The sequence below is a fragment of the Euprymna scolopes genome, chromosome 16 (assembly GCF_053919585.1).
Source record: "Euprymna scolopes isolate OS-2025 chromosome 16, ASM5391958v1, whole genome shotgun sequence".
Lineage (NCBI taxonomy): Eukaryota > Metazoa > Mollusca > Cephalopoda > Sepiida > Sepiolidae > Euprymna > Euprymna scolopes.
The window spans coordinates 144,682,582-144,702,923 of record NC_136497.1 but is presented as its reverse complement, the minus strand read 5'-3'; the positions used below and the strand labels follow the sequence as shown (position 1 = coordinate 144,702,923).

The 20,342-nt window shown below is 33.9% G+C and overlaps 1 protein-coding gene across 2 annotated transcripts; it reads left to right on the top strand.

The window, feature by feature from the left end:
* The first annotated feature begins 300 nt into the window (after positions 1–300).
* Positions 301–19,912, top strand: LOC145296145 (uncharacterized). Of its 2 annotated transcripts, XM_080142339.1 has the most exons (4): positions 301–545; positions 2,301–2,375; positions 13,499–13,652; positions 17,855–19,912. In XM_080142339.1, the coding sequence occupies exon 4, from the start codon at positions 17,882–17,884 to the stop codon at positions 19,760–19,762; it is 1,881 nt and encodes a 626-aa protein (XP_079998465.1). In that variant the 5' UTR covers positions 301–545; positions 2,301–2,375; positions 13,499–13,652; positions 17,855–17,881; the 3' UTR covers positions 19,763–19,912. The 2 variants fall into 2 exon arrangements, with proteins under 2 accessions (XP_079998465.1, XP_079998466.1); XM_080142340.1 differs by lacking the exon at positions 2,301–2,375.
* Positions 19,913–20,342: the final 430 nt, after the last annotated feature.

The following is a 20,342-nucleotide window of genomic DNA, read 5'->3' as shown; positions in this document are numbered from 1 at the left end:
AATCATTATGATTTATTTTTTCGATTTTCTTATAAAAATAACATAAAGACAACAATAAGATATGAGTTTTAATCGTATAAATATGAGTAGATAAAAATATATAAACATTTAAAAAATTATTTTAGTCCTTTTTAATTAATAGAATTTTAAAAAAACATATCTTTTGCTTATTATGATCTAGGAAGTTAAAAAGATTTCACAGAAAAACTCAGTTTCATTATCTATTTATAAATCATCCAATCAAATTGCTTCGAAATTATGTGACGTCACACGTGTTTACCTGACCTGTTTTTACTTGTATTTTTTTTTTCAGCAATTCAACCTGTCAAACTTGTACCTATTTGCATTGCCTCCCCACGGGACAGAGTTAGACACCAGGGTCGTTTTTTAATGTGGAGAAAAGGAACAAAAAATAAAATTTGTCTCAGTCGTGAAAGATTTCTCTTCCACTAACAGAGAACAAGAAATTGAATTTTAGCATCTGAAGAACAGATACTACACTTTGATCTTGAACCAAAGGCATAATCCATTTAAGACGACAACCCGTAAGTAAAACCTTATTTCAAAACATCACATGCATTTTTAGGATTGTATTTTTTTATTAATAAATTAATATCGATTTTTTTTTTTCACGAGTGTATTTTTTTTTTATTTGTAAAAGTGATCCGGACTTTATAGCCGGTGCATATTAAAAATTTAAAAAAAAATGTTTGTTTCTGTATTTGAAACGATATCACCGATACTAATCCGGAGTTTTTATTTTTATTTTTTTGTTTGTTTGTTTTGTTTTGTTTTTTTTTAGCTGCTGTTTATCCTCAAATTGATGGGAACTTCTGCCAATTATTAAAAAACAGTTTGACTGTTTTATGATTTTGGAGAAGTGATTTAAATTCGGCATTTTATTTCGAAATAAAACATTTAATTGTTTATTTACCAGTATAGTTTATGAAATGAATTCCCTCTTTAATTCGGTATTTACATTTTTTTTTTTTTGTTTTTCCTCCGATCTCTTTCAGACAAAACGGTGCAGTTTCATCTACGTCGTAAGGTTTGTGTTCGAACCTGACAATAAAAGAAAAATACGTAAAAGAAAATCGTTGCGACGCGTTGCTTAAATAACTCTACCTTCCCATGAGGTATCGCTAATTACCCCCTTTTTTTTGCTCAGCATACACCTCCAAACACCCGGGCAACGCCGGGCACCCATGCTAGTATATATATATATATATATATATATATATATATATATATATATATATATATATATATATATATATATATATATATATAACTACTTCATTTACTCACACAAATTTAATATACGAAAGTATAGATTTATGCGTAAACTTTAAGTATTTACTTCAAAAGTGCTCAATACGTAGGTAGAGCTAGTTAGTAATTTATAAAATATATATGGCGATTAAGCTACACTGAATATTCTGCGTTTCATCCACTGTAGGATTCGTGAGGCTTATGCGAATATTCAGTTTAGCTTAATCGTCATATATATTTTATATATATATATATATATATATATATATATATATATATATATATATATATATATATATGGGATGGGGCGTCTGCTACTAATTTCTCCCTCCTGGATAGGATTCAAAAGAGAATCGCCAACCTGATAGCTCCTGAACTGTCATCTAAGCTTAAGCTATTGTTGTCATATTTGTGTGGTGTATCTGCTACTAGTCTCTCACTCCTACATAAGGTTCAAAAGAGAGTCGCCAACCTAATAGGCCCTGAACTGTCATCTAAGCATCAGCCTCTGTCCCATCTACGAAATGTTTCATCCCTCTGCTTGTTCTACAAGTATTTTAATGGCGAATGCTCTGAGTAACTACAAGCACTGGTACTCCCTCGACGTAAATACCTCCGTCAAACCCGACAAGCAGTTAAATCACACCCCTACACAGTAGAGATCCCTAGGTGTAAGAAAACCTTCTCCTCCAATAGTTTCTTCCCCGGAATTGCTTTCCCAATGTACTGACATTCAGAAGTTCAAATGTAGTTTGTGAACATGCAGGTCATCTCCCTTCATAATGTCCCTACAATTTATAGTAGCCCCCTACATCAAAGTGGCACTGTGACTTGTTTGGGGTGAAAGTTAAAAAAACAAAAACAAAACTTGATTTAAATGAACGAAAACATGTATTTTCCACTTATTGGTTTCAAATAAGTTAAAGATTTCACGGAAAGCCCCAGTACTATTTATAAATCAACCAATCAAATTGCTTCAAAATTGTCTGACGTCACACCTTTTTTCACTAACTTTGTTTCACTTTTAGCAACTTTTCCAGCAATTCAACAACTCAAACGTTTTTCTTCTTGAAGTTAAAAAAAACATTTACAAAAGATAAATTGTAAGTAAAATCTTATTTCCAAATATTACATTATTTTTTAAATTATATTTTTTTCACAATAGAAACAATATTGATTCATCTTTTTGTATCTTTTGTTTTAATATGGAAAGAAAAAAATACGGTTCAAAATTGAGGTCATTTCGTTTTTTGTCGATATATTTACTTTTTTTTTTAGTTTTTGGTTTGTTTGTTTTTTTTTACATTTTCTTTCATTTTATTTTTCCAAAAGGAAAGGAGGACGATTATAATAAAAGAAATTAACCCCCTTTTTTACGATAATATTTTATTGTAAAATGGTTCCAGACTTAAATATATATATATATATATATATATATATATATATATATATATATATATATATATTATACACCATTGTTTAAATGCTATTTGTTTTTACTTTCTTTCCAACTCAATAGTCACCGTTTAAAATGACGACTTAAAAAGTTTTGGGGAATGCTGAAAACGAATATCACATTTAAATTTTGAGGCAGATCAGCAGTTTTTTAGATATTAAGATTATATACAATGTAATCCATTGTGTTTTCACTGGTGGCCATGTGTCTTCCCAACTGAACTAGTACTAATGTGTGCATGCGTGTTATGAAACACCTCCCCCTCCCTATGTTAAGAATGGCGAATGTCACTTACATTTATTAAGTCCTACATCGGATAAAATGTCAATATATCTAGAAAACTGCCCCGAATTTGAATGTGATATTCGTTTTCAGCATACTTGAAAATCCATAAAAGTCGCCAATTAAAGGTGAGTGTTAAGTTGGAAAGAAAGTAAAAAATAACCTTTGGAATTCACTTTACTTGAATCTTTTGTTTTTTTTTTCATCTGGATAAAATATAAGATGAAATTCCTAAGTTTGTTTAGGTCCTTATATGCACTTATGTTACCGTACTAATTTTCAGGTTAAATTTAAGTTTATGATATGTTTCTATTTTATTAAATTGCTAGGTGAAAGTACAGAATAATTACAAAACGCCCTCCGTGTTAAGAATGTTTTTTTAAATAATAACTTGGGGGGGGGGATCGTCAGGGGTGGGGTAGTTACAAATCGGTTTCAATTCCAAACTTCTGCTAAAGAATAAAAATAAGGACGTCGTGGTTTAAATTATTTTTTAGAAGTCATTTAATTTCGGAATTTGTTTCTCTCTCTCTCTCTCTCTCTCTCTCTCTCACTCTCTCTCTCTCTCTCCCTCCGTATATATATATATATATATATATATATATATATATATATATATATATAAGACGAAATAAAGACGAAACGTTGATGAACACATAATACGATTTGTTCCTTTTTATTTCTCTATTTTGTGGGAATACTATTATTTTCATCATATATATATATAGTCACCGCGTATATATACTTTCACTTAAATTGTTGTATATGGACCATTTCGATTAATACCCAATATATATATATATATATATATATATATATATATATATATATATATATATATATATATATATATATAAATTAAAATACTTCAGCAAAGGTCAAGTACGTGTCGCTATTTCAAGCAATTCGTTCATACACAGATATTTTCTTCCTTCCTTTTTTTTTATCTTTAGCGTTTAATAGGAATATTTTTATAGTATACTCCTGTCTCTTGTTTGGATCGTTTACGTTTTTTTTTTGTTTTCCATTCACCTTTTTCTGATATTTTCTTTGTCATTCCCCCCCCCCTCCCCCGTAAAAGTAATCTGGTTTTCATGTACATCGTAAGGTCTGAGTTCGAGTCGGACAACCAGTAAAAAAAATTGCTGCGATTTATTTTTTTGTTTTCCTTTTTTTAGTTTGATAAAATTTACATGATTAAACCAATACAGAAGCTACCTTAAAAACTTGTTTTCAAGGAGTTTTCAAGTGTGCTGAAAACGAATATCGCATTTAAAATTAGGGCTGGCAACTAATTTTCAGGATATTGCAAAAATACTAGTAGTGATATAATGTAGCGACCATATTTGTTTATGATATCGCCACTTGGACGTAAGGGGCTACTATTTGGGGCTTTGTCTAGGAAAGATTTAACAAGATATTTGTTTATGTTACATTTAAACTTCTGCATATCAGTACATCCACGGAAGCAGGAAGCAAGGAGGGAATTCCAAAGTCTAGCTGTTCGAGGGAAGAAACTATTAGAATAGAAAGCTTTCTGGCATTTAAGGACATAACATAAAGAAGCTGACATGTGAACGAGTCGCGCATGCGCAGTCGTGAAACAGTGAAAAACAGATAAATGTCTGATGATACGCAAGTACCAATTTTTCAATCTGGACCTTTCGTAGCCCTTTTTCCCGTCCCCCCGATGAAAACGGATTAGAAAGCTTTCCACATATCTGAACACCCTATATACCAAATTTAAAGTATGTAGATAAAAATTCGTGGAGTATATAGGTTGAGAGGTGTCCTCATATATACACACACGCATTCTCATATTTATAGATTATAAAACTGTATTTTCCGTGAAATCTTTTCAATTTACAAGAAGATAATAAGCGAAAGTGTTTTTTTTCTAAGAGAAATAAGTATTTTTATGTTTAACTTATCTTACAATTAAAACAAAGGTTATATTGTTATTTTCGATGAGTCTTTGTCGTATACATGTAATCGATACGAGGTCATTATATATATATATATATATATATATATATATATTTACTATAATAATTAAATACCTACAGACACTAGTGTTTCATCCTTTCGGGAATCTTCAGTGCAGGGTGTCACGATTGACACCAGTCTACAGATTCGAACTCGGCAACACGAGCCATCCCTGGCTCGATTAGCAAAGACCGTATCCGTTCGGCTACCGTTAACCGTGTGAAATAACGTTGAATTTAAACATTTTAATTTTAAATGTTCTTTACGTCAGGCAGACAGTGATCAAATCGTTATACGATGATCCATGCATAAGAGCTAAATTCACCGATTTAATTCAACTGAAGTGTTCAACGATAAGAAACGAGTTTCTTAAAGGGGCTGTTATGATTATTTTTTTACTATAAAAATAATAATAATAATAATAATATATATATATATATTATACATATATATATATATATATATATTACTATAATATATATATATATTTTTACTATAATATGCATATATATTACTATAATAATAATATAATATATATTATAATAATAATATGTATATATATTTTTATTATTATAATATGTACATATATATATATATATATATATATATATATATTACTCATGTTCACGAGTTCTGGATATGACCTTAAACTATATCCGATGGTGAGGTCCCAGCTTGTGGGCTTTGGGGAGTGTGTAGCCACCTCTTAATTGCCATTGCTCCCAGGTCCACTCTGATCCGGAGTGGTAGTATCTATTAGGGTCCCAACTATGGATTAAATAGAAACTGATTTGAAAAAAGAAAACAAATATATTCTATTAAAAAATTTTTCTTCCAGATCACTGGATTCATCATTAAATAACCTGAAAAGGGTTGATATGCCGTAAAACAAAAACAACCAACCACAACAACAATCACCCCTTAAAAAACATATCGCCACTTGGACATAAGCGGCTACTATTTGGGGCCATGTTTAGGAAAGATTAACAAAATATTTGTTTACGTTACATTTAAACTTCTGCATAGCAGTACAGCCACGGAAGCAGGCAGCAGGAAGGGAATTCCAAAATCTAGCTGTTCGAGGGAAGAAATTATCAGAATACAAAGCTTTCTGAAATTTAGGGACATCAACAGTGAAGGGGTGAGATTTTGTTGCTAGTTATGTGTCTTAGCTTTCAGTCAACAATTTTCCTGGAGATGTCATCTGTTTTCATCAGTGCCATCTTTTGTATCATGTCAATATCCTATTTGATTAGAATTGCTTATAGTCTTTTCTATTGTTTTAGAAATTGTTTCGAATACTTGTTGACATGATTATAGTTTGCTATATGTTCCATATATTCTTAAGCTTTCTGTAATTGCTGTGTGTGTTTTTTCATGTCACACAGGGATGACACAGTCTACTATTTTGTAAGCTTTTGAGTTGTTGACTATAAAACCAAATGAGAAAATATTTAGCTGCTATGTAATTTCTTAATTAAATTGATATGTGGTAATGCTTAATTGAATAACTTTTACTATTTCTAGGAATTATTAAAAAGGGGAACAACTCTGTCTAAGCTGTTTATACTTGAATAATTTTGCGACATGATTAATACAATTTGACTGCTGTATAATGGAGTAATTAAACGACAAATAAATCTAATTAATCTATTATGGGATTTCTATCCGTCTTGTTTTCCTTGGGTTCGTGTGATGTTCTTTCTGTTTTATTCTTTTTCAACTTACCTGTGATTGGTCAGCATCACCTGGTTATGTGAGTTAGACTCAACGATTATCCTGAAGAATTCAGTTGTTTTCATTAGTGTATGGTGTCAGTCTTTCCTTTGATCAGAATTTCTTCTAGTTTTGGGGGGGGTTTCATAGTTTTTGAAACTCACAGTATTAATGCGGGTGTCCCTCAGGGGTCCATCCTGGGCCCAACTCTTTTCCTGATCTACATTAATGATCTTCCAAATCACATCCTTACATCATTTGTAGACATTTATGCTGACGACACTACCATTTATGGTAGCACATCTAAGATAGTAAACGACCAAGTTCTCTCCAATTCGCTCTCCTCTGATCTTGAGCACGTAGTACAATGGGGAAAGGAGTAGCTGGTTACTTTTAATGCATCTAAAACCAAGCTTCTCTTTTTACATCATCAACATTCTGATCCACATCTGGCATCAATTAAAATGAATGGCTCTCGTCTTCAGGAGGCCTCAAGTTTTCTGGGCTTGACCATTACTCCTGATCTTAAATGGAACACGTACATCAAATCTGTTGCCAAGGCCGCTGGAAAAATGGTGGGATCTTTCTATCGATCCGGTAGATATCTCACTGCTGATGCTATTCTCTATCTATATAAGAGCCAGATACGTCCAAGGATGGAATACTGTTGCCACATCTGGGCAGGAGCTGCTAGAAAGGACTTGTCCTGCCTTGATATAGTTCAAAATAGACTTCGTAGCCTCGTAGGAGATGTCCTTTTCTCCTCCTTGCAACCTCTATCTCACAGAAGAGATGTTGCGAGTTTGTCTCTGATGTATCGTTATTTTCATAGAAAGTGTTCGACTGAGCTTCAATCTATGGTCCCCCCTCGCCAAACTTTCACAAGAAACACTCGTCTAGCTGTAAACACTATCAATAATTCCCCCCACTCTTTATCTGTGCCTAAACCTAAACGTAGATTCCATGAACAAAGCTTCTTTCTTAGAACTGCACGCCTGTGGAATTGTCTTCCGTTTTCCTGCTTTCCGGCTGACTACAATATGATTGTGTTCAAGTCTAACGTAAATAAGTTCTTGATGAGCCGTTCCATATGTTATCAAATTTACCAAATTTTCATTACTAATGATTACTATATTGTCCAATTTCTACTGTACACTCTTTAACCCTTATCCTTGAGTGGCCTCTTGGCCTTGATAATGTGGTGATGCCTATGTAAAAAAAACTGTTGAAAATGCTATTCATATTATTGGCATGACTATAGTTTGTTTTCTGTTCCATATACCATTAAGCTCTTTGAATTTGCTTCGTTTTCTGCTGCTTTTATATTCACGTTGGGACAGTGTAATCTACTATATGGCAGGTCTTTTTCTTGTTGAGTTTTAAGCAAATCAAATAAGTGGAATAAATCTTTTTTATTAATTTTTTTTTTTTACTCATATTCACCCCTAATAAGGCATATCGCCACTTGAACATAACAGCAATTTAGGACCATGCTTAGAAAAGATTAACAAGATGTTTATTTACATTACATTTGCATATAAATAAAGTGAGGAAAGCAGGTAAGCAGGAAGGAGATTCTAAATCTAGCTGTTCAAAGGAAGAAACTATTAGAGTAGAAAGCTTTTTGGTATTTAGGGACCTCAACAGTGAAGGGGTGTGATTTTGTTGCTAAGTGGGTTTGTCGAAAATATGTACATCAAGGGGCACAAGTGCAACAAGTTCATCAGATTCCATTAAAATACTTGTAAAAAGGCACATTACAGCGATGGGATAGGAGTTGAAGATTCGTTGACAAAGACTCTTTTGGGGGGGGGCCTATCGAAGAGGGAGAAACGTGGTAGATGCACCAGTTCAGATGTGGCAACAATACTCTATGCATGGGCGAATATCGCCACTTGGACATAACAGCCTACTATTTAGGACCATGCCTAGAAAAGATTAACAATATGTTTATTTACATTACATTTATTTATTTATTTATTCATTTTTACTCACATGCTCTCTGGCACTGAAGGACATCAACAGTGAAGGAGTGAGATTTTGTTGCTAAGCGGGTTTGTCAGAGATATATACGTATATGGGGATACAAGTGAAACGGGTTCATCAGAACACATTCCATTAAAATATTTGTAAAACAGGCACAGTGATGCAACATTGCGGTGATGAGACAGGGGCTGGAGCTTAGTTGATAAAGTGGGACGGATTTGATTGACAACTCTTTTTTGGACTTTATCTAATAGGGAGAGACAAGTGGTAGATGCACCAGCCCAGATGTGGCAACAATACTTTATGCATGGGCGAATGGTGGCTTTGTAGAGGTACAGGTGTAGCAGAAACAAATGGAACTTTTTTCTTTCGCAAGTCAATGCCTCTCCCCTGTGTATTTGGCCACATACTGACCAATCAGGGGTGCAGTGCATTGATCCTTTCTCTCCCCTTAGAAAATCAGACAGCTTCCAGTTTGAAGGAAAAAAACTCTTTCTTATCGAGAGATACGCCAAGCGGATCGGACACTTTTCTTCGCTCTCTCTCCACCTCTGTGTTATTTCATCCAATATCGATAATTCCCACTGGGAATAACTACCGCGATAGCACCAGGTAGCCATATGACGCTTCAGGTCTCCACTCGATTTACAGACCAGAGAGTAAACAGAACATCTGTGCCCTGCAAAGTTTCCCCCATCAAAGAAAGATTGATCTCCATGTGAACGCTTGTGGCTAGCTAGGCCAGCCCTGGATAAAATCATTTTACCACATAAATCACAGGTGTGGTTCTGCATGAAATCCTCCGACAGACCTGATATATCTGACAGATTTTTTTCCTGATATCATGCTTCATTTTTGCATGCTCATATTTTTTCTTCTCAAAACTATCACACAGCCATGATAGACTAAGGAGCGCCACTTTTTACGATCATTGGAAGCACTTTCCCAACTGAACACGTCACTACCAAGAGCTTTAAGATTATCTTTGATATTATCCTTAAAGCGTTTCCTCGGTTTATGTTGTGGACGCTTTCCTTGTGTAATTTCACCATAGAACAGGCGCTTTGGCATTTTATCGTCGTCCATCCTTGTCAGATGTCCAGCCCACCTCATCTGGTTGCGTATAATCAACTTCTCGATACAAGGTATATCAGCCCGCATAAGAACATCCACATCAGATATAAAAGTGGTCCACTTGATGCCCAGAATGTGTCTCAGTAATTTCTGGTGCACTCTCTCCATGACTTTCATGTGTCTACCATAAGTTGTCCAGGCCTCAGAAATGTAAAGCAGGGATGGTAAAATACAAGATTGATAGACACTGATCTTTGTATGAATAGTTATACCCCTGTCAGACCATACTCGCTTCTCTAAGCCACCAAAAGCCTTAGTGGCACGCTGTATCCTATAGTTGACCTCAGCATCCAGGGTTCCATCTCTGGCGAGAGTACTACACAAATACACAAATGTGTCAATCACGGTAAGTCTCTGGTTGTTGACAAAAATATTTTGGTTCCACCGGGTGGAGGTGTGAATATGACTTTAGTCTTCTTAAGACTAATACTAGGCCCAAAAGATGCACAGGCCCCCGAAAACAGATCCCTGCATATCCCTCTCACCATGAGCCACAAGATCAGCGTCATCCGCATAAAGCAATTCACGAACCAGGTGCTGAAAGGTCCTTGTAGAAGCATGAAAACGACGAAGATCAAAGACTCTACCTGTGGTCCTGAAACACAAACAAACACCTAGAGAATATTCCCTAAAGGCATACGATAACAAAGTTGCAAAATAAATTGAAAAAAGTGTAGGTGCTAGGATATCACCCTGTTTCACACCATTGTCAACCAATGTGGGTTCCGACAGGCATCCGTTGAAGTTCAGTCGAGCCTTCATATTAGTGTGGAGCTCCCTGAGTAATCGTAGAAATTGAGGTGGGCATCCCAACTTCCCCAGAATTATCCATAGAGCACTTCTGTTCACCATATCAAAATACGTTGCCAACTGCTTCCAACAAACGTATCCCACGATAACTTCCACAGTCGGTCCTGGGCCCCTTTCCCTTGTACAGTGATATAAGAATTGCATCAACCCAATCCTGATGGACGGGAACACCCCTCTAGACATCAGTGATAAGATGAAGAATTTCATCAACAATTTTATCACCCCCATGTAAGAGGACTTCCACAGGAATACCATCAAGCCCTGGAGCCCTCCCAATGTTAACTTCCTTGATTGCATCTCTAATTTCATTCTCAGATGGGAACACAGACATTTCATGGATAAGCTTCTGTTGTGATAAAAATTAATTGATGACGTCCTCATCAATATTAGAGGGGTTGTCAAAGAGATCAGAATAATGCTCGGTCCAACAAAGGAGAATCTTGTTAGGATCCTTTATAAGGGCAATTCCATCACTTGAGAGTAGGGGAGATGTAGATAGTATTTGAGGACCAAAATCTTTTTTTAAGCAAATGGTACATGCGTTTCAGGTCTTTACAATCAAAAGCCATTTGGATTTGGTTGGCGAGTTTAGCCCACCACTGATTCTTCATTTGAAGGAGTCGCTTTTGGAGAATACCCTTGTTTGCTTTAAGTGACTGTCGGAGGGACTCTCGGCCTCCATGAGAGGCAGACAACATCTTATGGTGCAACTCATTTTTAGCACTTAAGAGTTGAGTAATTTCAGAATCATTATCATCAAACCAATCCTGATGTTTAGATTTGCGGAAGCCAAGAACATCTACACTTATTTCATAGATTCTATTTTTAAAATACGCCCACGACCCATTAAAATCAGCAGAATTGACTACGGATCAAAGCTTTTCACGAGGATGGGTCCAGGTAAACCTATGGACGTCTTTGTGGCTGAAGAAAGTGTTACAGATAGCAAGGTCAAACTGAGTGCATAGATGGAGAAGATGCAGACCATTACTGTTGACCCTACCTACACCAAACCGGCCTAGTGAGTCCCAGGTGTGATGATCCTTGCCAACACTTGCATTTAGACCACCCATGAGTAAGATCTTCTCAGATAAAGGAATAGAGGAAATGGTACGACTGAGATCTCGGTGAAACGCTGTGATGGTGTCTTCATCATGACCCATGGTAGGGGCATACACAGATAAAATTGTCATATACCTACTGTGTGCAAGAGGGAAGCACATCATCATAATTCTGTCACTTACACAGATTGGCTGTTCAATCTTCTTCACTAAATCAGAACGACCTGCAAAGCCAATTTCACCCTCTCGTCTCAGCCTCGATGGCTTTCCTTTCCAAAGGTGTATCCCGAGCCCACTTCCACCAATTGATCCTCACCATTCAATCGTGTTTCAGACAATGCTGCAATATCTATGCTGTACCTAGCAAACTTTTTTGCAACAATAGCTGTCTTACGCTCAGGTCCTTCACTATCCAGGACATCTAGCAAAGTTCTCACATTCCACATAGAAACAGTCAGGTTATTCCTCTCCTGATAAAATTTTGATTTTCCTTGTTTATTATTTTTCTCCAACTTTATCTTGTTTCTCCTGCAAATATAGAGCAGCCGCCAACTGCAGGAAGCCGACCAGCTAATAAAAGGGTAGGTCACTTTTTCTAGACCCTTCCCAAATTCAAGGGTGAGCAGTGTATCCCTAGAAAAGGCTGTTCAGCCGCCAGATCATCCGCCGAAGTTGCTTCCACCCTGTAAGCGATTTAGTCGACAATGTTAGATAATTTACTGGCCGCCTATGTGCAGATTTGCAGCTATGCACTTCCAGCCCGCTAAGCCTGTGCATGTCGCCACTCACCTATCGCCATAGGACTTTTACTTTCTTTTTTTTTTTTCTCGGCGAAAGATATCTGCACATTAAGATCGCGACACAACATGCTTGTGCTACACATATTGTACCCTCTCGCACCCTACCACTGGTTGCACAGTGACAAACTGAAATAGTGAGATGACTGAGCAGTGGCATAGTGGGCATGTTTTATTATCACAGAGTTTTAACCTCTCCGGCAGCTGGACATATACACACACATACACATAAGCAAGCAAACATGCATATGTATTTATATATCCCTAGTTCTCACAATATAGTAACCCTCCAGAACTTGAGAGGGAGGCTAACAGGTACTACACCTTGCCCAAGGGTGACCTGAAATAATGCAAGGCAGAGGCGTTCATCTCCCTGAGGTAGCAGATTACCCACATACCCAAACACATACATACATACATACATACATGCATTTATATATTGGTAACTAAACATTTTCAACATAAACCGCCCTATCTCTGAATACCCTTTATGTCAAATTTCAAATGTTTAGACCAGAGTAATTTGCTAGACACCGCAGAGCTCACACTTTGACCCCTATTATGACCACTTAACATTTATTATTTTGGGCTCAAATCAAGTTATTAAGTTAGACCCATGTCCAAGGTCCAGAGTCATTGCAGTGAAAAATGTACAGACTCCAAAACTCCAAAACTCGAGTTTCACCCTCATTTGCTCTCTCTCTCTCTCTCTCTCTCTCTCTCTCTCTCTCTATATATATATATATATATATATATATATATATATATATATATATATATATATATATATATATATATATAAAAATGTAAATATTGGTTCGTTCGGAATTAATTGTCTAAAAAACCACTGGACGGATGGCTTCCACGTTTTGGTATAATATGTTTACTATATCAATGTGTGTTTTTATATATTTCTTTTTAATTATAACATTCTACTTAATTTTTCTATGATAAATAGGTGGATTTCTTTTTACCGAGAGGTCATTTTTTTTATTTAGGTACAATTATTTATTACCACTTCCTGTCACGTGACCAGTGTTACAATTTAGCGGTTTTCCTGCTATATCTGGAGATTTCGGTTACAATCTAGCGGGAAATTCTAGAAAATCTGGAGGTATTTGGCACCCACAAAAGCGCTTGAAAATATTCAATGTAAGTAAAAAAAAGTAGCATTTATTTCCTTTGGTAACAATTATTTATTGATTATTTGTTTTGTTTTTCACCTTTTTTTCGACTAACCATTCTTAAATCTCGCTATAAAATCGATTTTTCCATGTACATTTTAGGTGGGGGGGGGGATTCCAACCTCCGAAGTTTGGGTTTGTATTACTGTACACATAGATTCGAAAAAGTTGTCAAAAAACAAATATATAACAAATAAATGTTATCAAAGGCAAGATAAGTTACTTTTCTGCCAAACTGGATATTTAAATTAACCACACGTGGTCTCAAAATGAATGACGACGCTCAAAGTGTATACACATTTTGACTCCTCCCTTTACTTAAAAATTCACCAAAAATCAGGAAATTAACGAATTTTAATGAAAATTGCAGTATTTTTCAAATAATGATCGCAGAATATAATGAACTAATTATTTTTACTTAACTCTTAGTAAAAATGTTTTATTTTGTTTAAACAAAAAATACCTTTACTAAAGTTATGGTTTTCAGTAGTAAATAAAAAACGCAAGAATTTATTTTTGCTTTTTTTAAAGCATCGTAATTTGTAACAATAAAAAATAATTTTTACAGTAACATTACGAAAAACGCCCTAAAGTCCGTATTAATGTATTCGATATAACTCGAAGAAAAATTAATTATCGGATACTATTCAGGAAATTAAAGATTCAATTAGATTCCTATTTCAGTCACCTAAATTATTTAAGGTGAAATGAGTTTAGGAATTTATAGCCAAACCTAAATATATATTATTTTTTGGTAAATATCCAGATACGCTTCTACAGAACACCGGCCACTCTAATTTGTTTTTTTTTGGGGGGGGAACAAATATATAACAAATAAATGTTATCAAAGGCAAGATAAGTTACTTTTCTGCCAAACTGGATATATTTTTTGTGTTTTTATTCAATGTAACATATTTATACAGCTCGAAAAACATACAGTGTGTACCGATGTATTCGAAAATTCAAGATGGCGTCTCACACTCTCTTTAACACCGTAAGTTTGGAAAAAGGTGTTATAAATAAAAAACTATACAAAATACTATTAAAAATCTGCCGAATATATGTCAACCTATGTCACAGTAACATGTATTGAGCGAGTTTTTAACAGTATTTTATCCGGTTTATTATTTATAACATCTTTTCCCAAACTTACCGTGTTAAAGAAAGAATCAAACTCCATCTTGAATGTTCCAATACATCGGTAAACACTGTATGGTTTTCGAGCTGAATAAAAATGTTACATTGAATAAAAACACGAAAAATATATCCAGTTAGGTAGAAAAGTAACTTATCTTGCCTTTGATAACATTTATTTGTTATATATTTGTTTTTTGACAACTTCTTCGAATCTATGTGTACAGTAATACAAACCCAACATTCAGCTCGAAAAACATACAGTGTTTACCGATGACTTGGAAAATTCAAGATGGCGTCTGATTCTCTCTTTAACACGGTAAGTTTGGGAAAAGGTGTTATAAATAAAAAAACTATACAAAATACTATTAAAAACCCGCCGAATATATGTCAACCTATGTCACGGTAACATATATTGAGCGAGTTTTTAACAGTATTTTATCTGTGTTTTTATTTATAACACCTTTTCCCAAACTTACCGTGTAAAAGAGAGAATCAGACGCCATCTTGAATTTTCCAATACATCGGTAAACACTGTTTTTCGGGCTGAATAAACATGTTACATTGAATAAAAACACGAAAAATATATCCAGTTTGGTAGAAAAGTAACTTATCTTGCTTTTGATAACATTTATTTGTTATATATTTGTTTTTTGACAACGTTTTCGAATCTATGTGTACAGTAATACAAACCCAATATGTTACATTGAATAAAAACACGAAAAATATATCCAGTTTGGTAGAAAAGTAACTTATCTTGCCTTTGATAACATTTATTTGTTATATATTTGTTTTTTGACAACTTTTTCGAATCTATGTGTACAGTAATACAAACCCCACCGACCACTCTAATTTGTTTGGGGGGGGGGGAATCTGATGTTGGGGCGCGCGCGCCCCATAATTACACCCCCCCCCAATGTACAAAGTAAAATCTTCGGAAAATGTTAAATGGTGTTCTAATTGGTAAATGTCGGTGCATTACTTACGGAAAATTTGAAAATTCGATGTTCCAGGTAAAAAAAAAAAAAGATAAATTTCCAACTTGGTGTGCTTTCCTTTTCTTATTTTATTTCTTTTTCAGCTAATTTTAAATTTTCCACCCAAAAAGCACTATAATGTATTTTTGAAAATTAGAAAATTCTATGTCCTGGAAAAAAAAAATCCCCTCCCCCCAACGTAGTTTGCTTGGTGAAGCCGTCGTTTATGCTACAGCGTGCATGCGCGTAGCATAAACGGAAGCTGCAAAATGGTGGAAAGAAGTTCGTGGGTTCAGGGGTAAATACCATGCAAACGGTAAATTTGCCCCAAGTTTGACTATCAGATTCGTTGTCAGCGACCTCAATTACCTATAAAAAAACAAATTACAGTGGTCGAAGTTCTGTAGTAGCGTATCTGGATATTTACCTTTTTTTTCTTGCTTAAAAAAAATAGCATTAATACATTAAGTTAGGTAAACTGACTTTTTCGTTTAAAAATGGAATTATTTCCCTTTCCCTATTAACTTTTTTTTTTTTAATTTTTTTTTAATAAATATTTTGTGTTTTATATACATAAAGTACAATTGTTGAATGTTACTGTTTTGATTATATTCGTTTGGGGGGCACAATTAAAAAATTAAGAAAGATTAAAATGAAGCGAAATTTAAGTTTCCGTTCCATTTTTACAACAACCGTAAAACAGTGCATACTCAGCAAGTTTTATCGTAATTTATAAGCATATTGAAACACTAAATCAACATTTTATTTATTTTTTTGCATAATTAATGATGGAAGTATTTTTCTGTTTATTTTCTTAGCATCTGTTAAAAAAAATAATTTGTACATTCTCTTAAAAAAAAGAATCAAACTTTTCTCTACTTTCACATGTGTTCCATTTTAACAAACTGAGCCACAGCAACGCGTGGCCGGGTACAGCTAGTATATATATGTATATATATATATATAATATTTCCATGATATATGATTTTATATATATTGCATCCTATCATGTTTTATAATGTTATGAATAATATAGCGTATATATTACATTATATATACTAGCTGTACCGCACACGCCTTGCTGTGGCTCAGTCTGGTTAAACAGAAACGTACACACACACGCACACACACACACACACAGATTGTGATAATAGTCGGAAATGTACAGTTTATAGGTTCCAAAATTACACGTAAAGAGGATTAGGAAGTATTTAAACTCTCAATTTCTGGTTAGGATTAAAGGTTAGAGTCAAACATTATAGTTCACTTTGAAATGTTTCGGTAATTTCCGGGAGGCGGTTATAGTATTTGTGTTATTAATTTTTTTTTGTTTATGATCCAGTTACGAAGGACGTAACCCCACATCTCTAAAAGATGTGTATTTCCTCCCGGTGTTGACTGGTGTCGGTAGAAGGACTTGATATTTAGAGGAAAAAAAAGGAACTACTTCTTCTAAAGATGGTGCAATAGAAATGATGTTGTTTCTAGGATGAAATGTAGCATTTTATAAGAACGACTGTGTATTAAAATACTGTCCTAAATTTACATAAGATAATGATTAATATTCTAGACATAATACATTTGCTGCAAACCTACGCTACTTTGGTGCAGAGTGGAATTTCTGCAATCTAAATGTAATATATGGAGATAATTAATATTATATTAACGTATGTGTACATCGTATTATATTGATATTATACATATTATATTTTACGTATTATATTTTTATGTATTATATACAAATTATTATGCATATTCTATAAATATTTTAGATATTATGTATATTATATACAAGTAATCACATATATTATAATAGTTATATAATATACAGTATTATATATTCTATATTATGTATGTAGTCTCTTTTCATGATTTCTGTATATGTTGTCCCATTATATACGTATATATATGCATATATATGCATATATATACATATATATATATATATATATATATATATGTTTATATATATATATATATATGTTTATATATATTGTAACCTAGACAATGAATTTGTATATATGTTAAATTATAATTTTTTGAGTATTTTTTTTTTCAGTTTGATTTGCATTTTTATTCTTCATCGATGGCGTCTGTAGAGTATGGAACACTTTTCCAGTGTGTTGTATGTGAATCGCAATTAAACGAAACTTCCAAGACTTTACCATGTCTTCATAGTTTGTGTGAATCATGTTTCCGCAACACATTAGAAGAAGATGGAGAGACAGAAGGCAAATGTCCGCAATGTGGTGACAGATTTCAAAATGACGAAAGTTTGACCCTTTCACCTATTTTGGCCAATGAATTTAAACGACGATTATTGCTGTCCAAATTGAAATGTGACTCCTGTCTAGAAGAAGGCAAATCATCTATGGCAAACTTTTGGTGCATCCAATGTGAGAAATCGGTTTGCATTAATTGTAAGCGACTCCATAATCGATTTATAAAAGAACACATTTTAAAAAATTTGGACGAAATGAGAAGAGTGGATGCCATTGAAATGATCATGGGAAATGAATGTCCGTTGCATGGAAAAGCTGTAGAATTGTATTGTAACAAATGTAACATGTGTTTTTGCAACGCATGTTACGAGTCTCACTCGACTGACCCCGGCAGCAGCAAATGTATGAACGTGCCTCCATTATTACTGAAAGATGAGGCTTTAAAAAGGAAAACTCAAGTCCCGAATCTGGTGAAAGAAATGGATGAATTTAATGAATTTTTGCAGTTTTCAAATGAAAATAGTTTCAAATATATGGATAAATTAAATCGTGAATGCGAATCTAAATGCGCGAATGTTTGGATAAAATATGAACAGATCATAGAAAATGCCAAGTCTGATGCTTTGGATCTGTGCGAAAAGATAAGACAAGAAACGGCAAAAGAAATTAAAATATGGAGCAACATTACTGACAAAAATACAAGAATTCTCAAAGAAATCGAAATCTGGTTGCAGAATGTACAGCACGTGTTTCGTGAAGATCACCAAGACCGGGAGATCTTTTATGGATTAAAACTATTGACATCAAGACTTCCATCACGATACCATAAATGGATGCGACCGATTGAGAAACGTGAATTCTGTTTCACATTGCCTGACTGGTGGCATCAAGCAATGGAACCATTGGTCAACCGACAAATCCCATCAGTGTCTTGTGTTCGGAAAACAATTTCTGTAAAAAAACTTGTAAAAGAAAATCAATGGATTCTACCTGGACCAGAATCACGAGATATCAGAACTATTTTAATCAATGAAAAAGATGCTCACATTTTTTTGTGTGATAATGAAAATAAATCAATAATTGAAATGAGTGAAATCGGACAATTTGTGAGTGAATTTCTTTTGTCTGATAAAGAAAATCAAAATTTTAAACCTCTTGACATGTGTTCAATTTCATGTGAAGAATTTGTTGTTTGTGGAAGTGGAGAAAATAAACTAATTTTTTTGAAAAGAATTGAAAATGATCCATTTTTACAAATACAAAAAATCGTTCCAACAACAAGCGAATTTTATTCCGTGTGTGTAAAAAAAGAAACAATTTTTACTTGTGATCTTGATTTCGCAATTCATCACTTTACTAAAGAAGGCATAGAAATTAAAACCACCACAAATGAAGGAATGGGTGAGTCAAAATATTGTCCACGAATCCGTGTTGATTTCTCGAGTGGGGAATTTTGGGGTTCAAGTTGGGATCGTTCTGAAATGATATGCTTTAATTTGGAAGGCGAAAAAATTCATTCATTTAAGAAAGAAAATATTTTTTTTGATTTTAGTTTGACTGAGTTTGGACAATTTTATTGTACTTACGACGGTGTGTTTTCTTGTTGTCCACAAGAATGTCTGCTCCCTGTCAATATAAATCAATCACCAAAACCTCCACTTTTGTTTGTTTTCCAAAATAAAGTATTTTTTTGTTTTGAAAAAGATGGAGAATGGATAATTGAAATTCTGAAAATATTTTATTGAAAATGAATTTTCAAACTTTATATTTGAATGCTTCGATATATTTGTTGTAATTAAATGATAAAATTTCAATTGTTTATTAATATTTTCAGTTGTTTTTATCGACACGTTTTTTTCAATGATTATTTAACAAATAAAAGAATAAAAACACAATTGTCCTGACTTTATTTTATTTCTTAAAATGAGGATAGCCGCTTGATGATCTCCTACAGGGAGACGGGGCTGCTCAGGTATATTTTCCGAAATTGACAAGGAACATTATATGACACAGATTGAGTAGACGTTATTTGTACAGGTCAGGGATACATCTTTGACATCCAGACCGTACATTTGTGTAAAATTAAAAAAAAAAACAACGTCTTAACTGTTTTGAAGTCAATAAAGATCGACCTTGCACACATGAAGACTAAAATGCCTTTTATACAGCGTGTCTGAAAATTTTACCATTAAAGATTATTTTTTTTACTATTTCAGATATTTTACAGATAATATCTAAGGAAATATACTATGGATAAACATAGCATTGAAAGTATACGTATATTGTGAAATTGTTTTACGAAATTCAGTGACTTTTTGGACACCC

What these genes read in the sequence shown, in the direction of transcription:
- LOC145296145 (XM_080142340.1), top strand. Translation starts at nt 17,882, where the DNA reads ATGGCGTCTGTAGAGTATGGAACACTTTTCCAGTGTGTTGTATGTGAA.